The sequence below is a fragment of the Microcaecilia unicolor genome, chromosome 1 (genome assembly GCF_901765095.1).
Source record: "Microcaecilia unicolor chromosome 1, aMicUni1.1, whole genome shotgun sequence".
NCBI lineage: Eukaryota > Metazoa > Chordata > Amphibia > Gymnophiona > Siphonopidae > Microcaecilia > Microcaecilia unicolor.
The window spans coordinates 155,123,230-155,147,845 of NC_044031.1; the positions used below are offsets into that span (position 1 = coordinate 155,123,230).

Genomic DNA, 24,616 nt, shown 5'->3' on the forward strand with positions numbered 1-24,616 from the left:
CCCAGAATCTGTTGTCTGGCTACGCCCCTGGGTTGATGTAGTGCAATGTGGAGAAGAGGACCCAGGCCCATAATCCACTCTTACACTTATCTCATGCATGTTTACTGTGGATATTTGAAAACCCCACTGACTGAACGGTTTGGGAACGTGTGTGCCATGGTACTGTATCACGTTAATCACAGACTCTCTGACATTTTAGACCTACAGCTTTGATATGAAAGAATGCCAGCAGCGACCCTGTTGGGATCATATGACTTGATGTTGTCCTCACACAACCACAAAGGCAGTTCTCCAGGCATTAAGCTTAGACCCAAATTTACTCTCATGCATCCTGCAGTAACTGCCAAATTAGCACGTGTTAATCCAGATACTAAAAATAGTTTGTAATTTTTGGGGGGAGGAGGCGTTTCAGGGGGTGAGAGTGGACATTCTAGTTCTAATCAGTTAGCACATTTATTTTACTGTGTGCTAACTGGTTAGTGCAGTATTATCAAGTGAACCCTTATCAACTACAAAATAAGTGTTGGTTAGTGCTCACGTGATAATTTTTTTAATGGCTGCACACTAATGGCAATATTAGCACATGTCAATCTACATACATAATGTCCACAAGGGATACTCATTCCAGGGTCTGACTTGCAAAGTAATCAAGGAGCAATAGGAAGAAAAAAGCCTCAAGAAGCTCCCAGCACTGCTTCATCATCGGCTCAAATAAACCTCCTAATATTATGACTATAATGCCCCTTCATACAAGGCCAGAAAGTTTATGATGTTTGTGCTCACTGCCAAATACTTAAAGATAGTAATTTCAGCTTTTACTTAGCTTAATATGGTGCTTCCTTTTCCACAAGTAGAGACCGTGACCTACGGTGGCCAACGTTTCGTCAGCCTGCTTCAGGGTCTGTCGGTCAGGAAATTAGCATGGAACCTCTGCAGGTATCTTCGCAGAGAAGGAAGACCTATGCTCCTTGATTACTTTGCAAGTCAGACCCTGGAATAAGTATCCCTTGTGGACATATGTATGTAGATTGACTATTTTGTAGGAATCTCCCCCTTGTGAATATTAGCAGGTAGCCATTAATACAAAAATTTGGAAACTGACCATTTTCCTGCTGCAGTAGAAATGATCTTAGTGCATGGCAGCGTTTAGGCCAGTTTTTGCTGCAGCTTACTAATAGTATCTCATACAAACATAGGTGCTAACTTTGAACTTTTCAAAATGATTGAGGATACTAAAAACAAACAAATTACCTCTCCCTGTGCAAAATAAAGCAGGTTGCTCAATTCTGGGGTGCACCCACTAAACCCAGAGAGCTGGCATCTGTGCAAAGATTAGGTTTTTATTTTTGTTGCTGTTAATGTTTCTTGAGTCTCCTTGCATGGTATTTTTGCAGTAAATTTAGCAGTTTGCTTGTTATTTTTATGAGCTACAATATTTGCCTTCATTATGGCTTGCTTACATTGGAGTTTGTCCATTGAAGAACGGGAACATTTCCATGTTCTGACTTTGCTAACTCAGGCATATTTTCCAGGTTTTCTTTATGTCTGCTGTTGGCTCTTCTGTTTTTCATGTATTTAGTCTGTATTTATTTTCATCACATTGTTATAGTGCACTGTCACACACATTCGTCCAATTTGCTAGTTTTGATTCATTTTGTTTTATTTCTCTTTATTCATTTTCAGTGATGGCTCCTCCTGATTGATATTAGGGATAATATCCCCCTTGTTGAACTTAAAAACACCACGTACGTGCAGGTCAAAATTTGTTGTTTTGTTAGTTTCCCATAGGGATTTTAACATTTTGGAGCCCTTTTACAAAGATGTTCTTTGTATGTGCAGCAGGTACCAAAACAAGACTACTGCCAGGCTAGCATGCCCCTGGCAGTAATTTTGGATTTGGCGCATACCCATAATGCCGGGACAAATAATTTTTTTAAAATTTCCTACCACGCGTACCATTTCTGGTGTTAATCGGCAGTTGGCGCGTGCCGACTGGTCACCACATGTGTAGCGCATGAGCCCTTACAGCTAGGTCAATGGGTGGCGGTAAGTACTCAGGCAAAAAATGGACGCGCGCTGGTTTCAATTTTAGCACATGTCCATTTTCCGGCTCCTTAAAAAAGGCCCTATTTCCTAGACATGATAAAAAATGGCTGAGTTAACTTCTGGGTGACTGCTGAGATCCAGATATTCAATGCCCTGCCCATGGCTGTGAGCGGTTCAAATACTGTATACTGCAGTGGGCTAAATATCAGGTAGATTCTTTTTAGGCATGGTTTAATTAAGTGGAGGAGTAGCCTAGTGGTTAGTACAGCATACTCTGATCCTGGGGAACTGGGTTTGATTCCCACTGCAGCTCCTTATGACTCTGGGCAAGTTACTTAATCCTCCATTGTCCCAGGTACAAATAAGTACCTTTATATAATATGTAAACCACTTTGAATGTAGTTGGAAAAACCTCAGAAAGGTGGTATATAATTCCTTTTCCCTTTGGGGGAGGGTTGGCTCCGCTGTTTGGCTGTCTTTTTGCTTGTCTGTGCATGCATTATCAGATGTATATGGAAAGAGTAAGAAACATAAAAAGAAGCAGTGAGATGTGAGTAATGGGAGGAGGACCTGTCACCTGACAAGGGAAGGAGCCACTGGTGTAGCCACGGGTGGGCCTGGGTGGGCTGGGGTCCACCCACTTTGTGGTCAGGCTCACCTGAAGACAGTGCTCTGTAGCCGTGGCTGATGGCAATCCGCAAGCCTTGCAGCAGAAGATCTCTTCCTGGCAAAAAGAACACTTACATTCTGTACAGCCAGCAGTGTCGCTGAGCCGCTGCTGCCCCACCCCTTGTGCATGCTCAGTTTGCACGTATGTGTAGAGGCTGGCCATGTCAATGATTCTGGAACAGTACCACTGGCTGCGCAGGGTGTAGTGTTATTTCTGTTGGGCGGAGATGTTCGGCTGGTAGGGCTTGCAGAGCCCCATCAGCTCAGGTATTTCTTTTGGTTTGATGGTGGGGGGAGGGGGGGCTAAGGAGAGCAGGGAGAGCACCAGAGAGGGTCTGATGAGGGTGGGGAAAGCACCAGAAGGGGGCCAAAGAGGGCTCCAGAGGAGGTGCCAAGGAGGGCTCCGGAGAGGAGGCCAAGGAGGGCGGGGAAGAGATGAGTTTTCAGGCCCACCCTCTTTGGGTTCAGGAGCACCCTAAATTTTCCATCTGGTTACACTCCTGTTGTTGTCTTTGTATTGTGAAGCTACACGTGCACTTATTACTGCAGAATACAGCTAAAAATAGAACAACTTACACCCTCGCATTTTCAATGGCATGGTTCTGCTTTCTGGCAGGGAGATTATTTAAATCATAAGTGGGTTCCTTTCTCCAGGATGTAGGCATGTGAAGGCTCTTATTAATTCAATCAGGTGAGTTTGAGCCTGTTTGGTTGACTGTGATGTGCTAGCATAGTTTTGACTACAGTTCTTTCCTTAAGAAGGAGCTCTTTCAGTCAGTGTATGTTTGATTCTGTCTAGTAGATACTGGCTATTCTAGTATCACAGTAGTTGCTGCCTTTGCTCAGCAATGCTGTACCTCATACAGTCTGGATGAGATGATGGTAGGATTTGCTAGGTATTAGATGGAAATCTAGATACAGTGAGCCCTTTTTTTTTCTCCAGAAGGACTTTTTGCCTATTCAAAGTGAATGGGCTTTGTTGGCTGTACCGCACCGGAAGCCGCTAGTGCGGCTATATAGGCATTCCTGTACGCATGAAACTTTTATGTAATTTTTAAAGGCACAATACATTTTTAATCTACCTATCACAGTAGTTCTAGGCAGGTTGCAGCATAAACATTCATAATTACAGCTTTACAGACATCCAATAAATAAATAACCTATATTAATTAAATGAAAACAAAAATGTTTACATGATCATAAATTCTCAATGTATTAAGTAAAAGCCCCAAATAAAAAGTCTTTATTCTATTATGAAATAAAAGATAATCCATCTCCTGTTGCAGGGATAGAGGAAAGTTCCACATTATTGGCCCAGTAATAGTTTGTGGGATGCCATTCAAGATTTGAATTCTTCTCTTCTTCAAATTACTACATCCGTTCGGGGTGAAGTTAGTGATCTTAAATAATCTTGTCAGACTCTATCTGGAAATCTGGATCTTCAGTCAACTGGAATTGAATTAACAGATGAAATACAAGAGTTACAGAGTTTTGCTTTAGTGACTGTCAGGGAGAGAGATATTCTAGCTAGGAAGCTAGAATTTTTAGATAATCATGGAAGAAGGCATAACTTAAGATTTTTACATTTTCTTAAATCTTCATTAATCTCAGCAACATATATGTTAAAGAAATATTTCCTTGAAGTATTCGGAGTCCTGGCGGAGGGGCTTCCACCCATAGATAGAACTCAATATCTATCTGGAATCTTGAGAACCTCTTCTGTGAATCCTCAACCTGATTTAAACCTCACTGATTTTTTGGAGAGTTACGAAACGACGACACTTCTAGTGACATTTGCTCTGGAACTAGATAGAAACAATATATTTTGTTTGTATTTTCGATATATGAATGCACTCTTTTTGTGGTCCAAGGTTCAAGTTTTTCCTGATTTAGCTAGAGATAAACAGAAAAAAAGACGAGAATTCTTGGCATTAATTAACCCTTTAGTGTCCAATGTTCCCATAATAAGACATATGGGAACAGATTGATGGGAACATTGGATACTAAAGGGTTTTAAAACCAAGAGTTCTCTCTTTGGGTGGGTCTTTTGTGTTAAAATTTGCCTGTAGATGTTTGGTATCTCTAGATGCAGTTAATTTCTCACGTGAATGGTGACAGAAATGTGTCCTTGAATGAGCCTACTTGATAATAATATGCTGTATAAATTGGCTGCGAGTGTTAGATTTTTCTTCTGCTCCATAGATTTTGATTAATCATTAAGTGAGTTGTTTCCTTGTATCTTGGTCAAGAATCGTGGACTAAGTATGAAAGAATATTTCCTAATTATGTTTCATGAAACTTGTTTTTGCTGATTTTGCTGATACATTTATAGGTTTGCTTATAAATGTAATATTATTAAACTTATAAATAAAATAAAAAAGTCAATTAGTGCTGCTAATTGGTTGTTAAGTAACAATTATTGGCACTGATTGGCTTGTTAATCAATTAAGTTGTGTGCACAATTTGGACATGCAGCCAAATGAGTGCGCACAACTTAAGGATCCCTTTATAGAATTTGGGGGATAGGGCCCAATATTCAATGGATTTATGCTTCCAACTCCCCCCTCCCTTTTACAAAGCCACACTTTGAGTGGGCTGTGTTGGCATTACTGGACCGACAGCCGCTAGAGTTGATTTGTAAAAAGGGGGGGCGGGGTGGGTTTGAGAGTTATGCTCATAAATTGGCACCTTTGAAAATGTACTAGGCTGAGTGCATAAATATTTACTGAAAAGTTCACTAAACTCTTAAATTCAGGAGCATAAATGGTGAGTGGTAATAGAGGGTGGATTTAGGGCAGGGAAAAAGAATTTAGGAGCTTAGCACTGATTTTCAGCACTAGTCTCATAAATGTGCCAAATGAATGACAGGCTGAATGCCCGTCCGCACGACTAAATTTAGTTGAAGGCAATTATGTCAAGTAAATCTCGGTGTAGTTATGTCAAATAAAACTTGGTGTAAATGCTGAAGCCTAAATTAGACGCGGGCTGGGTGAATTCTATAACAATGCGCATAGATTTTAAAAACACCCATGACCTGCCCATTCCATGCCCATGGCCACACCCCCTTGTCAGCTATGCAGCTTAGAATTTACACACATCCCTTTACAGAATACACCCCTTGTTAAGAGCTGCACAGTAGAATTTACGTGGACTACTTATAGAATACATTTAGAGAGTACTGCATGTAAATTCTAATAAGTGCTACTTAGTGCCCTTAATTTCTTGTTCATATTCAGTTATCAATGCTGATTAGTCTGTTAACCAATTAATAGGTCCTTTTACTGAGGTGCACTGAAAAATGGCCTGTGCTAGTGTAGGCGTGTGTTTTGGACGCACACAGATCTATTTTCAGTGCGCCTGTAAAAAAGGCCTATTTTGGGGGCCAAAAATGGATGTGCGGCAAAATGAAAATTGGTGCACATCCATTTTGGGCCTGAAACCTTACCACCACCCATTCACTTAGCAGTAAGGCCTCACACGTTAACCAGGTGGTAATCGTCAGCACACATACAATGCCGATTAGTGCTGCGTGCTGGAAAATAAAATATATTTTCCGACTTGTGTAGTGGACGCGCATAAAAAATGAAATTACTGCCCAGGCCACATGGTAGCAGGGCGGTAGTTCCGAATTGGAGCACGTTGGGCCCCTAAGTTACGCATGCAAATTAGCTATGTGTGCCGATTTAGGCGCCATAGATAGAATACCCTGGATAATGTTTTGAAATAGAGCCGCTAAACATATAAATACTGGTACTTACACATGGAAATTGCAAAGCATTAATTCCATGTGTAACTGTTGGTATGTGGAAGCCATCAAGTAGTTCTGCCCCTTTTTTTTCTACATATTTAATGGTAAAATCGCTGCACCTGTTCAATGTGCAAGCAAATACATGTGCATTTGCTGCTGTTCTGATTTATTTATTTGCTTTTTAAGAAATGTATAAGAAAGCACTCAAACTTAAACGCTTGATACAGAAAAGGCGTACATTGCAAGAAATATCATCCAAAAGAAAATACAGAGGTAAAAGCAATGATAATCCTGAGACCACAAAGAAGAGAAACCAAAACAAAAAATGGGAGGAGAAATCACCCCTCCCCCCAAAGAAAAGGAAAATACTAGAAGGAAATGGAAGAACTGCAATAATACACTAAATAGCACAATTAAATGGCCAATGTAACACCAATTTTTAAAAAGGGTTCCAGAGGTGATCCAGGAGGTTATAGACTGGTGAGCCTGGTGTTGGTTCTGGGCAAAATGGTAAACATGGATTAATGATACAAAGCCAATGTGGATTTAGTGGAGGGAAATCTTGCCTTAACAATCTACTACATTTCTTTGAAGGGGTGAACAAACATGTGGATAAAAATGAGCCAGTCAATATTGTGTACCTGGAATTTCAAAAGGCATTTGACAAAGTGCTTTATGAAAGACCCCTGAGGAAATTAGAAAGTCATGGGAAAGGAATTAATGTCCTATTATGGATTAAGAACTGGTTAAAAGATAGAAAAACAGAGAGTAGGGGTAAATGGTCAGTATTCTCAATGGAGAAAGGTAGATAGTAGGGTTCCCCAGGGGTCTGTGCTGATCCCACTGCTTTTTAACATATTTATAAATGATCTAGAGATGGTAATAACTAGCGAGGTAATAAAATTCGCTGATCACACCAAGTTATTCAAAGTTGTTAAATTGCAACTAACTGGTTAACACAGATACAAAATGGGTGGCAGTAAGTACTCATGTGACAATTTAAAAAAATGTCCGTACACTAATGGCAAAATTAGCGCATGGCCATTAGTGCCAAAAAATGGGAAAAAAGCCATTTTTACTGCTGCAATAAAAATGGCCTTTGGATGTGGGAAAGACTCACGTAAGTGCGTGCCATGGCCAATTATTACTGCAGCTTAGTAAAAGGACCCCCTAGTTATTAATAAACTAGGTTAACAGTATAATAAACCATCATAACGGTGGACCACATTGATAACCTCTCTCCTTTATGCAATGAGCCCCTGTGCTAAAATAGCACGACTTGTGATAAAATGACCAGTTTTAACAGCCATCCATGTTGATAACTTTCCCTATAGGCTCCTATGTTCTCTTAATAAAATAGGCATAAAATAGATGCCTTTTTGAAATATTCATATAAACACCCTTTATAAAATTAGCCCCTAATGGGGCAATTTTCAAACCAGACTTTATAAATGCAAAATCCATGAGTACTTTAAGCTATGGACTTTGCATCAGTTTTTAAAGGTACCTGCAGGCTTGCAAATCATTTTTGAAAAGGAAACTCTATGTGGAGTTCCCTTTGAAAATCCAATTAGCCATTAGTACTGTGGGGATATCTATATACCTTACATAGTCTGAAAGGAAGGGGAGGGATCAGGTGGGGATTTAAAATGAAATCCCTCAGCATTCTTTAGAGGCTTCTTTCTACTTCCGCTATGGGTAGTGCATATCCTTTTCTATGTGGAGGGGTGGGTGCAGTTTTCAAAGGGGCATTTTCTGGTGTTTACTTATGGAAACCCAATTGTGTATAAAATTTACCATTCAAATCAGTAAAGCTGTGTAAGGGGGCAGTATATTTCCATTACTAGCAGTAGCTTCAGAGGCTTTACAGGCTCTCTTATCAGTGGTTGGCAATGGAAAGCAATGATAATCAGTTGTGTAGCCAGACCTCCAATTTTGGGTGGGCCTGAGCCCAAAGTGGGTGGGCACAAAATTTTCTTGGCCCCACCCTACCCCCATCTCAAAATATAAATTACATACATAAAATGTAAACTGCTTCGATTGTAACCACTGAATGTCAGTATATCAAGTTCCTTTCCCTTTGGTCTGTAACCTGAAAATGGCAAGGACTATAAACCCCTTGAGATCAATATTTAGAAGACTTGTATGGTCAGCAATGGCCCAGCTGTATAATTGCTTTTCCTGGCAGCTGAATAGAGAAATTTGGACATATAGGGGCCCTTTTGATAAAGTGCAGAAAAATCTGGGCTTAACGCATTATAGTGCAGAACTTTCCCGTGCACCAAGCCCAGAATTAATGCAACACTTTTTGAGGGCTTTTTAGCAGGTTATGCACTAATGTGCTACCTGCAATTCTGTTCACCACATTTCAAAAACGACACAGTAGAATTCGAAAATGTACAGAGAAGGGTGACAAAAATGGTAAACAGGATGAGATGACTTCCCTAAGAGGAAAGGCTAAAGTGGCTAGGGCTCTTCAACTTGGAGAAGAGAAGACTGAGGTGAGATATAATAGAGATCTATAAAATACTCAGTGGATTGAATTGCTTGTTTACTCTTTCCAAAAATACTAGGACTAGAGGGCACACATTGAAACTACTAAGTAGTAAATTTCAAACAAACTAGAGAAAATATTTTCTTTATTCAGCATGTAATTAAACTTTGGAATTGATTGCTAGAGAATGTGGTAAAAGCAGTTAGCTTAGCAGGGTTTAAAAAAGGGTTGGATAACTTTCTAAAAGAAAAGTCAATAAGTCACTATTAAGATGGACTTGGGGAAAATTCACTTCTTATTTCTAGGATAAGCAGCATAAAATCTGTTTTACTATTTTCGGATCTTTCCTGGCACTTGCGACCTAGATTGGCCACTGTTGGAAACAGGATACTGAACTTGATGGACCTTCAGTCTGTACCAGTATGGCAACACTTATGTTCTTATGTATTGTGGGAGCACTTAGCCAGATAGTGAGCCCTAATCATAATACACTAGCTGGTTAATGCTTCCATGCTCCGCCCATGTCATGCTCTCTCACAGAAAAGTTCTTTAAAATTAAAATAAGGCATGGTTTAGTACATAGAAACAAAAAAAAAAATACCACAAAACGCTTAGATGTATTTGTGCAGTAGAATGTTCTCATGCGCTAACTGCACTTTAACTGCCAGTTTCTATATATTGCGCCTTAATTTCTGCGCAGAAATCAAAGCATACTCTATAACAATGTGCATAACTTCATTGGTTAATTAGCTAATCAGTGCTGTCAATTGGATGTTAACAAGCAATTATCAGCATACAGGGCCAGATTCTATTTATGGTGCCTAGATTTGTATGCCAAAATCCAGGTGCATTCTAAAACTACGTGTGTAATTGAATTGGCTCAACAAACCAATCAGCATTTTTAACAGCACTGAACAAGCAATACTAAGCACTAATTGACAATAATTGTAAGTTACACTCAAAACCCGGTAAGCACATTCTATAATGAACTACGTCTAAATGATGAAGCGCACAGTTCAAAATAAATGTGCACAGGTGAAAAGGGGCATGTTTATGGGTGTTTTGTGGGCATTCCAAAATATATGTGCATAGTCCTAGAATATGGCACAGTCTGCCTAAATCTATGCACTGGGATTTCTGCCAGGTTTTTGTTGGTATAAATGGGTGCATGCAGATTTAGGCGTGATGATATTGACTAAGCATATTCTACATACCTCATGCAATTCTTATAGAATATACTTAGGCAAAACTGAGTTCTGAGTGGATTTTTGAGGCACCTTATATAGAATTTGTCCCATAATGTGTACAGTGCTGTGTACATCTAGTAGTTCTATAGAAATGATTATTATTAGTAGTAATACTTTAATTAATTTACACACACAACTTACTAAGAGTATTCTGTAATGTGGTGTGTGTAAATTTTGAGTCGCATAGTTGAAAAGGGGGGCATGGCCATGGGCGGTGCATGGGCATTTCTAAAATCTATGCGCTTTGTTATAGAATACACCCTCTCTGGAGGAGATTCTATACATGGCACCTAAAAATTTAGCACTGGAATCAGTGCCGACTAATCATATTCTATAATCGGCACCTAGATTTATGCACCATTTATAGAATATGCTTCGTTGATATTTCATTGCTGAAATCAGCATGCATCCATTCACACCAACTAAAACATGGCGTAAATCCCTGCATGTAGTTTTAGACATACTGGGCCGTATACTATAACTAGGTGTGTAAATTTTGGAAGTCCACGAAAGCGCCCATTTCCCTGCCTATAACCACACCCCCTTTTTGCCTGCGCATGTTAGAAGTTCGGCGCAAATCCTTTCAGAATACATTTAGCGCGTTGTACATCTAAATTCTAATCAGTGCCAATAAGTGCTCATTATTCCTTGCTAAGTGCTGATATCAGCACTCATTAGTTTGTTAAGCCAATTAAGTTAAGCATGGTGTTATAGAATCTGCACCAATTTTGGTGCATATGTCTAAGTGCACTATATAGAATCTAGGAGTCTGTGCCTAATTTAAGCATCGGGATTTACGCCAAGTAAAACTTGGCATAAATGGCCACAACTAAATTTGTTCATGTGGAGAGGCACTCAACAAATTCTATATACCACGTGGAAATTTAAGCCTATTCTATAAAATTTAGGCGTACTTTAGAGAATATGCCTAGGCATATTTTTTTCCATGCAGAATTTTCAGGTGCCATATACAGAATCCAGACCTTAGGGCTTAACGCCCTTTAATAAAAGGGCCCCATAAATTGTTATGGGGGTCCTTTTACTAGGGTGCAGTAAGCACTAATGCGTACTTACCGGAGTTTAAAATGGCGTACCATGGGGCGCACTGAGGCATCCCACAATAAGTTGCAAATGTGCGTATGCTATCCACATGCTAAATATTTTTAATTTTTTAGCAGAGAGGACGTATCTGGGGGTTCAAAGGGTATTTTTGTGTTAATCAGCACATCAGTATTGCTGTGCACTAACTGATAAGTGCAGGATTAGCATGTAAGTCATTACTGCGTTCAAATAGGTGGCAATAGGGGCTCAGGTGCTAATTTTTGTTTAATGGCCACATGCTAATGACAGAGAATGTGGTAAAGGCGGTTAGCTTAGCGGAGTTTTAAAAAGGTTTGGACGGCTTCCTAAAGGAAAAGTCCATAGACCATTATTAAATGGACTTGGGGAAAATCCACTATTTCTGGGATAAGCAGTATAAAATGTTTTGTTCTTTTTGGGGATCTTGCCAGGTATTTGTGACCTGGATTGGTCACTGTTGGAAACAGGATGCTGGGCTTGATGGACCTTTGGTCTTTCCCAGTATGGCAATACTTATGACAGCATTAGCGTATGGCCATTAAATCTGAAAATGGAAGACTGGCCATTTTCCTGCTATGGTAGAAATGGCCTTAGCGCATGGGAAAGACCTGCATAAGGACATGCTAATTCCATGTTTTGCTGCAGCTCAGTAAAAAGGCCCAATGTGTCCAAAATGATCTGTCTATAAAGGGTGTAGGATTTCTCTGTTTTCTACATCTAAGTGGTGCTGTTTGCCCTCAGACTGCAAAGTGGGCCACTCGAATAGCAGAAATAATTTGAAATGTCTAATTTGGATATTTTAACTTATTATACATATAATTTGAGACCATCTAAGATAGTTGTTTCCAAACTATATGTTGACTACATAGTGAAAGGGAATGTAACCTTCCTTCCTTTCTCTATTTCCTTGGTTGTACCTGGGTTTCATGGGGTGGGCTCCAAGGGCCAAGGAAACCTTTGGTAAGGGAAATAAGTCCACTGTTTTGGTCTTAGATTGAGGTTTGTTAGATCCCTGAAGAGAGTATTGAGGAACCACAGCTTGGGAATCCAACAATATAATAAAAGACTGGGAACTGGATTCTTGTCACTAACCCAGAGAGAGAGAGAGAGAGAGAGAGAGAGAGAGAGAGAGAGAGAGAGAGCAAGAGCTAAATCTAGCCCTGGATCTTAGATCTAGACATATATGAAAAGCACAGTGGGTGGAGCTTGGTGATTTGAATCATGAGTACTGTTGATGCGAAGTATACACCTTATGCTTGATATAATGTAAGACGTTTATTTTCCGCTATTTAGGTCTCTTCCTTTTGTCATCCATCTTTAACTTCCACATCCAAATCAGAGCCATTTCCAAGAGCTGGTTCCTTCCCACTGCTGCTGAGCAAAATGTCCTCTCCAACAATGAGTACCACGGGACAGCAAGGTCAGACCTTTTATTCTCTTCTGTACTTTGGCAGGTGTTTAGAAGACAGTAATGTTCATTTATCTCCTGTCATAAATGATCCATGTTGCCAAAACTTTATTTAAAAGCTTTCATTTGATAATGAGGAACGTGTACAGGGTTTTCAATCTCGTTTATAAGTAGCATGTATCAGGAGACTACGGTATCGAGGGTTCTTCCACTCCCCTCTCCCTACTACCTACTGGAAAAACCCCCCAGACTTTTTTTGTATGTTCAGAATGGTGTTTTATTTATATGCAGTACTGTTTTCTAATGTTTGATATTTCAAACATTAAACAGTGAAAATGAGTTAGTCCAGACTTGCTGGTTTCAGGACAACATGTTATTATGTGTAGAATCTCATCACGCAGGTGTATGCACTGCAGCATCTATAGTACCAAACCTTGAATAAGGCTTATATTGCAGAATGACTTGCTTTTAGGTACAAGAAGACATAGGACATGCAGTCAACAGATGAAATAATCAGCCTTATTCAATAATATATTTCTTTCTTAGTCACAGAATGAAAACAAAATAGTTCTTTTTGACTCAGTTCTTTTAATAGAAGAAAATGTTTAAAAATGGCTGCTAAGATTTTTTTTTGTATGTTTTCTATTTGCAAATTTGTTTTAGAAGTTGCATACATACTACAAGGCAACGTATCAGCACCAGTGTGTAATTGGTTCAGCGACTTGCATTGCTTTATCACTCTACTAAGTACCTTTAGGATAAATTAAGGTCAATATATCCAATGTTACTGTAATAATTCACAGTACACACTCTATAGAGAAGTACTTAGCTAAAGTCAATAGTCTTTCTTCTGGAAAACAATTTAATCTCTTCTGCATTGCACTCTGCCTTGTGCCTTAAAAAGATTTCTTTTATCTTCCTCATATTCACTTCAGGCCCCCACTCTTTTGAGATTGTGAATCCATTATGGTAGAATCAGCTTCCTCTATTACTCTGTCTCCATTCCTTTTCCATTTTTAATAGGCTTCTGAGAATCCATTTGTTTATGATTTCTGATTAGTTTCTCTGGATGCTCACACTTTTCTATTCTTACTCCTCAACCACACATGGTGCAAAGCAAAGATGTCTCCATTTTGCCTATGTTAATATTATTCAGCGATGAGATTGAAAGCTTTCAATTAATAAATAAAATACTACTAGTTCTACTGCCCCTTGTAACCTTTCTTCGACTAGAAGAAGCCAGTAGTAGAATACTCTCAGACGTGTGGGAACTTTTACCAACCAGTGGTAGGGCAACTGCTGGAGTAGCGTGAGGTGAATTGGCCTTACTGCTGGGCTCTCCCAAGGAAACACAACAGGGATGAAAGTAAGGAAAGTTCCAATAACCAAGGCAAACAAGAAGTAAGAGCATCCAAGGGTTTATTTGCCAAAGTAAGCTGACCCAAAAGACCCTACACGGGCCGTGTTTTAGCCCGTTCTCACAGAGTTGACTGTTTGTTACGCCACGTAGGCATGCACTCAGTTTTCTAAGTGTATATCGCTCCATCATTTTAATGGCTTTTCCATTCATACACTCTGTGGAGCAGACTTATCTGAACCGCTACGACCCCTAAGGAAAGCATTTAGCTGAAACACAGCCCATGTAGGGTCTTTTGGGTCAGCTTACTTTGGCAAATAAACCCTTGGATGCTCTAACTTCTTGTTTGCCATGCTTATTTGGAACTTTCCTCACTTTCACACCTGTTGTGTTTGCTTTACTTTTTTGTGGAAGTTGTGAGAACCCCCTCTCTTTCCTGATTGGGCTGTCCCAGGAGCCTGGTGGTGGTTCCGGTTCCACCGTGTGCTATTTCTGGCACTAGAAAATTGTTTTTATTTTCTAGCACTGGTAGGCAGGGAGTAGGCGTGTCCGGTGGTAATTGAGCAGCACTGTGCACTGCCCGATTACCACCAGAGTCCTTGCCACCTCCTAAATAAGAGGTGGCAAGGGCTCCGGGCAGTAAATGGCCACATGCCAAATATTTAAGTAGTGCATGGTCACTACCTCTATTGGGTAAAAGGTGACCTTGGCACGTGGCAATCCCACATGCTGACGCCACTGAGGGGCACCTTTTTTCACTGCTTGGTGAAATCGTCCTATGGTATTACTGTATACAGCTGCACAGTGCCGTGCCAGCTAAGATGCAGTAAATTGTTACTTATACAACTTTGAAATGACATTTATTTTTTGGCTCTTTTGGAGAGTTGTCAATGTAATTTAATATTGAAAAATGAAGCAAGATTGGGGCCCTTTTACCAAAGGCATGGTAGGCTCTAAGTGCATGCAGAACATGCCAAATCAAGACTACTGCTAGGCTAGCATGCCCCCTGGCAGTAATTTCAGATTTGGCATGCACCCATACCACAAAGCAAATTATTTTTAAATTTCCTACCGCACCGGTGTTTTCGGCGTTAATCAGCAGTTGGCACGTGCCAACCAGTCACAGCGCGTGAGCTCTTACTGCTAGACCAATGGACGGCATTAAGTCCTAAGGCCGTAAACAGGCTTGCGCTTGTTTCAATTTTACCGCAGGCCTTTTTTTCCTGCCCATTGAAGTAAAGCCCTTTTTCTCAGACGCAGTAAAAACTGGCCCGGCGCATGCCAAAAACACGCACCCACACTTGTTGCCACAGCTTAGCAAAAGAACCCCATTGTGCACTAGTGAAGGTGTAAAATAACTGGCTAAATGTCAGTTAATCAAATTTAGATGTGCCAAACTGCTGCCTTTCATGTGGGAGTGTTTCCTGTCAGAATACACCTGAAATTAAGAAACATTTCAAAGGGTCATTTAAATCGATGAAAACATGGTGGAATTTAATTTCTGAAGCATTTCTCGACCTTAGTTTGGAGAGTTCTAGAAGGTGAAAGACAATGTTTGATGAGTTCTTTCCATGGCAGTTGAACTAGAATGCGCAGAGGCTGAGATGAGAGAAGAGCGTGAAGGCAGTTAATAGATGCTTTTGACTCCTCTAATCTGTTTTTAATTCAGTTGTGCATATAAGAGGTCCTTTCACTAAACTGTGATAAGCACTAACACGTACTTACAGCAGTAAAAAAGGGCTTACGGCGGGGCATGCTCAGGCATTCCATAGTAATTTTTGCTTTTGTGCATGCTATGAACACGCTAAGAAGTTAAATGTACTTTTCAGCGCTGGGGGCGGGTCTGGAAGTGGATATGTTCTGCACTAATCAGCACAGTGTTAGTGTGTGAGCCCTTACCCAGTGGCATAGCAAGGGCGGGGCGGTGGGGGCGGTCCGCCCCGGGTGTCAACGGGTGGGAGGGTGCATCCGTCCACCCCCCCGGTGCAGCGCCTCCCCCCCCCGACACGGTCCCCACCTGCCTACGAGCTCCATCCATCTGCAGCGCTGCTGTAAAGAAGAAATTGCTTCGTCAGCCCTTCCCTCACTCACTGTGTCCCGTCCTTGAGGAAATAGGAAATTACGTCAGACACAGCGAGTGAGGGAAGGGCCGACGAAGCGATTTCTTCTTTACAGTAGCGCTGCAGATGGATGGCGCTCGTAGGCAGGTGGGGACCGTGTCGGGGTGGCGCTATGCTGGGGGGGGGGGGTCCACGCCGGTGGGGGGGGGGTGTCATGTTGGTCTGCACCCGGGGGGGGGGGGGGTGCAGCGGCGATCCACCCCAGGTGGCAGCCGCCCCCGCTACGCCACTGCCCTTACCACCTGTATAATGGGTGGTGGTGGTAGGGGTTCACCTGCTAATAGGACTTCATATGCTAAAGGCAAAATTAGTGCATAGGGATTAGTACAAAAAATGAAAAAAAATAGGCCATTTTACTCCTGCAGTAAACTACTACTACTATTTAACATTTCTAAAGCGCTACTAGGGTTACGCAGCGCTATACAATTTAACATAGAAGGACAGTCCCTGCTCAAAGAGCATACAATCTAATGGACAAATGGACAGACAGTCAAGTAGGGGCAGTCAAATTGGGGCAGTCTAGATTTCCTGAAAGGTATAAAGGTTAGGTGCCGAACGCAACATTGAAGAGGTGGGCTTTGAGCAAGGATTTGAAGATGGGTAGAGAGGGGGCTTGGAGTAGGGGCTCAGGAAGTTTATTCCAAGCATAGGGTGAGGCGAGGCAGAATGGGCGGAGCCTGGAGTTGGCAGTGGTGGAGAAGGGTACTGAGAGGAGGGATTTGTCCTGTGAGCAGAGGTTTTGGGCGGGAACGTAAGGGGAGATGAGGATAGAGAGGTAATGAGGGGCTGCAGACTGAGTGCATTTGTAGGTAAGAAGGAGAAGCTTGAACTGTATGCGGTATCTGATCGGAAGCCAGTGAAGTGACCTGAGGAGAGGGGTGATATGAGTACAGTGGGGGAAATAAGTATTTGATCCCTTGCTGATTTTGTAAGTTTGCCCACTGACAAAGACATGAGCAGCCCATAATTGAAGGGTAGGTTATTGGTAACAGTGAGAGATAGCACATCACAAATTAAATCCGGAAAATCACATTGTGGAAAGTATATGAATTTATTTGCATTCTGCAGAGGGAAATAAGTATTTGATCCCCCACCAACCAGTAAGAGATCTGGCCCCTACAGACCAGGTAGATGCTCCAAATCAACTCGTTACCTGCATGACAGACAGCTGTCGGCAATGGTCACCTGTATGAAAGACACCTGTCCACAGACTCAGTGAATCAGTCAGACTCTAACCTCTACAAAATGGCCAAGAGCAAGGAGCTGTCTAAGGATGTCAGGGACAAGATCATACACCTGCACAAGGCTGGAATGGGCTACAAAACCATCAGTAAGACGCTGGGCGAGAAGGAGACAACTGTTGGTGCCATAGTAAGAAAATGGAAGAAGTACAAAATGACTGTCAATCGACAAAGATCTGGGGCTCCACGCAAAATCTCACCTCGTGGGGTATCCTTGATCATGAGGAAGGTTAGAAATCAGCCTACAACTACAAGGGGGGAACTTGTCAATGATCTCAAGGCAGCTGGGACCACTGTCACCACGAAAACCATTGGTAACACATTACGACATAACGGATTGCAATCCTGCAGTGCCCGCAAGGTCCCCCTGCTCCGGAAGGCACATGTGACGGCCCGTCTGAAGTTTGCCAGTGAACACCTGGATGATGCCGAGAGTGATTGGGAGAAGGTGCTGTGGTCAGATGAGACAAAAATTGAGCTCTTTGGCATGAACTCAACTCGCCGTGTTTGGAGGAAGAGAAATGCTGCCTATGACCCAAAGAACACCGTCCCCACTGTCAAGCATGGAGGTGGAAATGTTATGTTTTGGGGGTGTTTCTCTGCTAAGGGCACAGGACTACTTCACCGCATCAATGGGAGAATGGATGGGGCCATGTACCGTACAATTCTGAGTGACAACCTCCTTCCCTCCGCCAGGGCCTTAAAAATGGGTCGTGGCTGGGTCTTCCAGCACGACAATGACCCAAAACATACAGCCAAGGCAACAAAGGAGTGGCTCAGGAAGAAGCACATTAGGGTCATGGAGTGGCCTAGCCAGTCACCAGACCTTAATCCCATTGAAAACTTATGGAGGGAGCTGAAGCTGCGAGTTGCCAAGCGACAGCCCAGAACTCTTAATGATTTAGAGATGATCTGCAAAGAGGAGTGGACCAAAATTCCTCCTGACATGTGTGCAAACCTCATCATCAACTACAGAAGACGTCTGACCGCTGTGCTTGCCAACAAGGGTTTTGCCACCAAGTATTAGGTCTTGTTTGCCAGAGGGATTAAATACTTATTTCCCTCTGCAGAATGCAAATAAATTCATATACTTTCCACAATGTGATTTTCCGGATTTAATTTGTGATGTGCTATCTCTCACTGTTACCAATAACCTACCCTTCAATTATGGGCTGCTCATGTCTTTGTCAGTGGGCAAACTTACAAAATCAGCAAGGGATCAAATACTTATTTCCCCCACTGTATATCGGTTCAGGCGGAATATAAGATGTGCAGTAGAGTTCTGAACGGATTGAAGGGGGGATAGATGGTTAAGTGGGAGGCCAGTGAGGAGTAGGTTGCAGTAGTCAAGGCGAGAGGTAATGAGAGCGTGGATGAGAGTTTGGGTGGTGTGCTCAGAGAGGAAAGGGTGAATTTTGCTGATGTTAAAGAGGAAGAAGCGACAGGTCTTGGCTGTCTGCTGGATATGGGCAGAGAAGGAGAGGAAGGAGTCGAAGATGACTCCGAGGTTGCGGGCAGATGAGACGGGGAGGATGAGGGTGTTATCAACTGAGATCGAGAGAGGAGGAGGAGGAGAAGTGGGTTTTAGTGGAAAGACGATAAACTCGGTCTTGGCCATGTTCAGTTTCAGGTGGCGGTTGGACATCCATGCAGCAATGTCGGATAAGCAGGCCGATACCTTGGCCTGGGTCTCCACGGTGATGTCTGGTGTGGAGAGATACAGCTGGGTGTCATCAGCATAAAGATGATACTGGAAACCATGAGATGAGATCAGTGAGCCCAGGGAAGAGGTGTAGATTGAAAAAAGAAGGGTCCAAGAACAGATCCCTGGGGGAACTCCAACAGAGAGCGGAATGGGGGTGGAGGAGGATCCATGAGAGTGTACTCTGAAGGTGCGTTGGGAGAGATAGGAGGAGAACCAGGAGAGGACAGAGCCCTGGAACCCAAATGAGGACAGTGTGGCAAGAAGTAAATCATGATTGACAGTGTCAAAAGCGGCGGATAGATCGAGGAGGATGAGGATGGAGTAGTGACCTCTGGATTTGGCAAGGAACAGGTCATTACAGACTTTAGAGAGTGCTGTTTCTGTCGAGTGTAGAGGGTGAAAGCCGGATTGAAGCGGATCGAGGATGGCCTGAGAGGAGAGAAAATCAAGGCAGCGGCTGTGAACGGCGCGCTCAAGTATTTTGGAGAGGAAGGGTAGGTGTCGCGGAAGTAGTCAGCCAGTGATTGAGGAGAGAGTGAGGGAGGGTGGGAGCGGAGGGCACTTTGAGGAGGGAGTTAAGAGTGGCGAAGAGACGACGGGGGTTGTAACCAGGGCACTAGCTTGGCAAGGAATAGGGAGGACTGGAAGGAGGATAGCATGAATTTGTAATGAAGGAAATCTGAATAGGTGCCAGATTTCCTCCAGAGGCATTCAGCAGATTGGGCGCAGGAGCGAAGGTAATGGATGCAAGGGGTCAAGTACACATCTTAAGCTGATGCTGCCTTTTTAGTCAATTCTCTTTGCAGTACTTTATTTTTTATTAAAGGACTATTTGTGCTGTTTTTGTGGGCCCTTTTACCAAACTGTGGTAAAAAGTGGCCTTAACACATGGGAATGACCTACGTAAGCACGTGCTAAGGCTACTTTTTACCACAGGGCACTAGGTGCAAAGCCACAAGAACTCAGAAAAAAATGTGGACATTTTTTTCTGAGTTCTTGTGGCTTTGCACCTAGTGCCCTGGTTACAGTCAGTACCACTGTTGATGTCTTTTTTCCAAATTTTCACAATTTCTATTTGCAAAATCTCAGTTCTTTGTGACCTTTCAAATTCCTTATCTTCCAAATCTTTTCATTGACAGTAATGTTTTGTATGTTATGTTCTAGGTGTCAGTCAGTCTGGATTTGAAATCCTATAAAATCTTTGCTTGGTAATTTGCAATATTTTCATACTTCCAGTAGTTCTTATTGATTGGAAATCCACACTTTTTTTGCATAAATTCCAATGTAATATTTTGCCCACTTGATCATCTCTTGTTTTGCAGTTGGTCTGTTTAGTTTAGCTGTTAGTATATGATCAGCTGTTTCATCTTTGTCTTTGCACAATCAGCATTTATCATCATTGCTGGTCTTTTCTATTTTTGTCTTGATGACATATGTGCATAGTGCTTGTTCTTGGGCAGCAAAAATCAATCTTTCTGTTTCTCTCTTTAATGTACTGTTTTTAAGTCACTGCTGTGTTCTGGAATTGTCCAATTTTCCTTCAGTATCTTAAAAAAAATGCACTTAGAATAGTTTGTTTTTCAAGTTTCCTAAGCTTATTTTGTGTCATTGCTTTTTTTTTTTATTCCTGTTTAGGTTGCAGTTCTGCAAATAATAATAATAATATACATGATGTATAACACAGTCCCTGGGAGGGACTCTTGTGAGTGGGGGGATAAGTATATATGGACCTGGGATGGGGGAGGAGCTAGGAAGGGATCTTACTTCGTTGGGGGGAGGTAGGAGGGAGAAGGGATCCTGCCTCATCAAGGGGGTGAGAGGGAGATAGAGATGGTTGGAGGGGGCTCTTCATCTTTTTTGGGGGGGAGGTGGGAGGGCGGATCAGAAGGGGGATTCATCTTGTTTGGGGGAGGGAGGGAGAATTGAAGGGAGGCATTGCCATGTTCCGGGGAGAGAGTTTGGTATCATTTCAGGCCAAGATCCAGCAGTTAACAGGGCACTAGACAACATCCAGACTGGTGCTTGGTTAACTCTCTGTATAACATTTTTTTTATTATTACATTTGTACCCTGCGCTTTCCCACTCATGGCAGACTCAATGCAGCTTACATGGGGCAATGGAGGGTTGAGTGACTTGCCCAGAGTCACACGGAGCTGCCTGTGCCTGAAGTGGGAATCAAACTCAGTTCCTCAGTTCCCCAGGACCAAAGTCCACCAGCCTAACCACTAGGCCACAGGACAGCCAGTTGGTTAGAGGACTGAAAATTGCCGCTAACCGGCTAAGCTTCCACTCCGCCCTAACACTGCTTCCAGATTGCCCACAAAGTAGCCAGTTCTGGCATAGGCTATTAGAGGGGATATTCAACAGCACTGTCCATTAAAGTGTCGTTCTGTACAAGTGATTTAAATGACCAGGAGCCTCTTCTGGCCATTTAAATCACTTTGAATATTGACCCCTATGTGTTTATTTATTTCCACTGAAATTCCACTAATATGACTCTCCACAGAGTATAAAATATAAACATTAAAAACAATATTAAATCACCAAAAGACAACAAAACTACATAGTGGAGGAGTGGCCTAGTGGTTAGGGTGGTGGACTTTGGTCCTGGAGAAGTGAGGAACTGAGTTTGATTCCCACTTTAGGCACAGGCAGCTCCTTGTGGCTCTGGGCAAGTTACTTAACCCTCCATTGCCCCATGTAAGCCACATTGAGCCTGCCATGAGTGGGAAAACTCAGGGTACAAATGTAACAAAAAAAATAAGTTAAGGGGTACTTTTACTAAGCTACACTAGCACATGCTTATCGCAGGGTAAAAAGCACTACTGTGGGGCACACTCAGGCATCCTGTGGTAGTTCCGGGATTGGCGTACACTACCCAAGCACTAAAAAATAGAAACTATTTTCTAATGCTGGGGGCGGGTCTGGGGATGGAGAGTAGGCATGCCCTGCGCTAATCGATTAACACAACTACATCACCATGCACTAACTGATTAGCACATGGATAGCATGAGAGCCCTTACCACCTACATAATGGGTGATGGTAAGGATTCCTGTGTTAATGGCCATGTACTAATGGGAAAATTAGCACATAGCCATTAATAGAAAAAATGGAAAATGGGGCCATTTTACCACCACACTAAAAGTGGCCTCAGTGTTTGGAAAAGCCCCGTGCTAGGGTTAACGCAGTCCATTTTTTAGTGCAGTTTGGTAAAAAGTGTCTATGTTGGAGTGTGTAATGGGCCCTTTTACTGAAGGGTTGCCGTGTGACAACCCTGAACTACCGCCGGCCCAACATGGCCACCGGTGGTAGTTCCGCCTTGAGCACGTGCCATTTCCGGCACTACGGTACATAATTCCTTATTTTCTAGCATGGCGCTAACCCAGCGGTAATCAACACTGCCCAGTTACTGTTGGGTTACCGAGGGAGCCCTTACTGCCACCTCAATGGGTGGTGGTAAGTGCTCCCTCTCCCGCATGGCAGGTAAGAATAATCTTACCGCATGGTCATGTCTTTTTAGGGGCTTTTTTCCATGCTGCAGTGAAAAGGACCCTGGCACATGGCAAAAACAGCTTCTGCCGCTACCGCAGGGCCCTTTTAACCGCAGCTTGGTAAAAGAACCCCTAAGTTAGTACATAAAAGTGATAACACATACTAGCCTTTTGAATATATTCTAGACTCTTTTTGTAAACCATGAGAAACCAGTGATGTGAATACATTCTTAAGATCTTCACCATGCTTATTACAGGTTTGTACAATATAGAGTGTTACCTAACGTATCTACTTATTATTAGTGGAAAAGCAGTTAGGCGTGTGCTGAATATAAAGAAAAGTCTTTCTCTCATATTTCCTAAGTAAGAGATAATCCTTCTCAGCAATTAAAAGGCAATTTTATAAAGGGTTTTCATGAGTATATAGAAACAGAGAAAAATGTGGGCAGATAAAGACCATATGGTCTATCCAGTCTGCCCATCCATGCCATCTACTCTTCCGATCGCTCCCTTAGAGATCCTACGTACTTGTCTCAAGCTCTCTTGAATTCAGGTGCTGTTTTCATCTCCACCACTTCCACTGGGAGGCCATTCCATGAATTCACCACCCTTTCCATTAAGAAGTATTTCCTCAGGTTACTTCTGGGTCTATCCCTTTTCACCTTCATCCTAAGCCCATTTATTTTAGAGCTTCCTTTCAATTGAAAGAGACTCACCTCCTCTGCATTTATGCTGTGAAGATATTTAAATGTCTCCCCTCTCCTGTTTTTCTCCCAAAGTATACATATTGAGATTTTTAGGTGTGTCCCCCTATGCTTTTTGATGAAGACCACTGACCATTTTAGTAGCCACCCTCTGGACTGACTCCATCTTGTTTATATCTTTTTGAAGGTGTGTCTTCATAGTTGTACACAATATTCTAAATGAGACCTCAGCAGAGTCTTATACAAGGGCATCATCACCTCCTTTTACTTACTGACTATTCCCTTCCCTATGCACCCAAGCATTCTTCTCACTTTTGCCATCGCTTTTTCTACATGTTTGGCCACCTTAAGTTCATCACATACGATCACACCAAAGTCCAACTCCTCTTTCATGCACAAAAATTCTTCACCTCCTAAACTGTACCATCCCCTTGGGTTTTTGAAGCCCGAATGCATGACCCTGCATTTTTAGTATTAAATCTTAGTACCAAATTCCAGACCATTCTTCACTAATTCCTTCCTCATGTTATCCACACTATCAGGGGTGTCTATCGTATTGCAGATTTTGGTATCGTCTGCAAAGAGAAAAATCTTACCAGACAGCCTTTCAGCAATATCGCTTACAAAAATGTTAAAAAGAACCTGCCCAAGAACCGAACCTTGCGACACACCATTGGTAACATCCTTTTCCTAAGAATGAGCTCTATTTACCACTACCCTCTGTCATCTTCCACACAACCAGTTTCTAACGCAGTCAGTCACTTTAGGGCCAAAACCAAGTTTATTTATTAGTTGTCTATGTGGAGTCATGTCAAAGGCTTTGTTAATATCTAAATACAGCACACCTAGTGCTCTCCCTCGATCCAATTCTGTGGTCACCCAGTCAAAGACATTAATCAGAATTGTCTGAAAAGACCTGCTGCTAGTGAAACCATGCTGCCTCGGGTTCTGTAATTCATTGCATTCTAAAAACTTTACTATTCTCTGTTTTAAAAGTGTTTAATTTACTTACCACAGAAGTCAGACTTACCGGCCTGTAGTTCCTAACCTCTTCCTTACTCCTGCTTTTACGGAGAGGGACCACATCTTCTCCAGCCCTCCGGGACTACTCCTGACTCTAGTGAAACATTAAATAGACCAGTCAGCAGAGCCGCTAGCACTTCCTTAAGTTCCTTTAGTACTCTCGGATGTATGCCATCCAGCACCATCACTTTGTCCACCTTTCGTTTAATCAGCACCTCACAAACACAGTCCTCTGAAATTCATTCAGGTTCTACCACCCCTCCATTCCTATTTGTGCATGTC

The 24,616-nt window shown here is 42.2% G+C and overlaps 1 protein-coding gene across 1 annotated transcript in view; it reads left to right on the forward strand.

Annotated features, from left to right (window-relative positions):
* The window catches only part of HDAC9 (histone deacetylase 9), a 966,297-nt gene that overhangs the window by 73,900 nt on the left and 867,781 nt on the right, over positions 1-24,616 (forward strand). The window contains exon 3 of the mRNA XM_030201548.1: positions 12,578-12,704. Within this exon, the coding sequence (XP_030057408.1) occupies positions 12,668-12,704 (37 nt within the window). The 5' untranslated portion in view covers positions 12,578-12,667. The remainder of the gene's footprint in view (positions 1-12,577; positions 12,705-24,616) is intronic.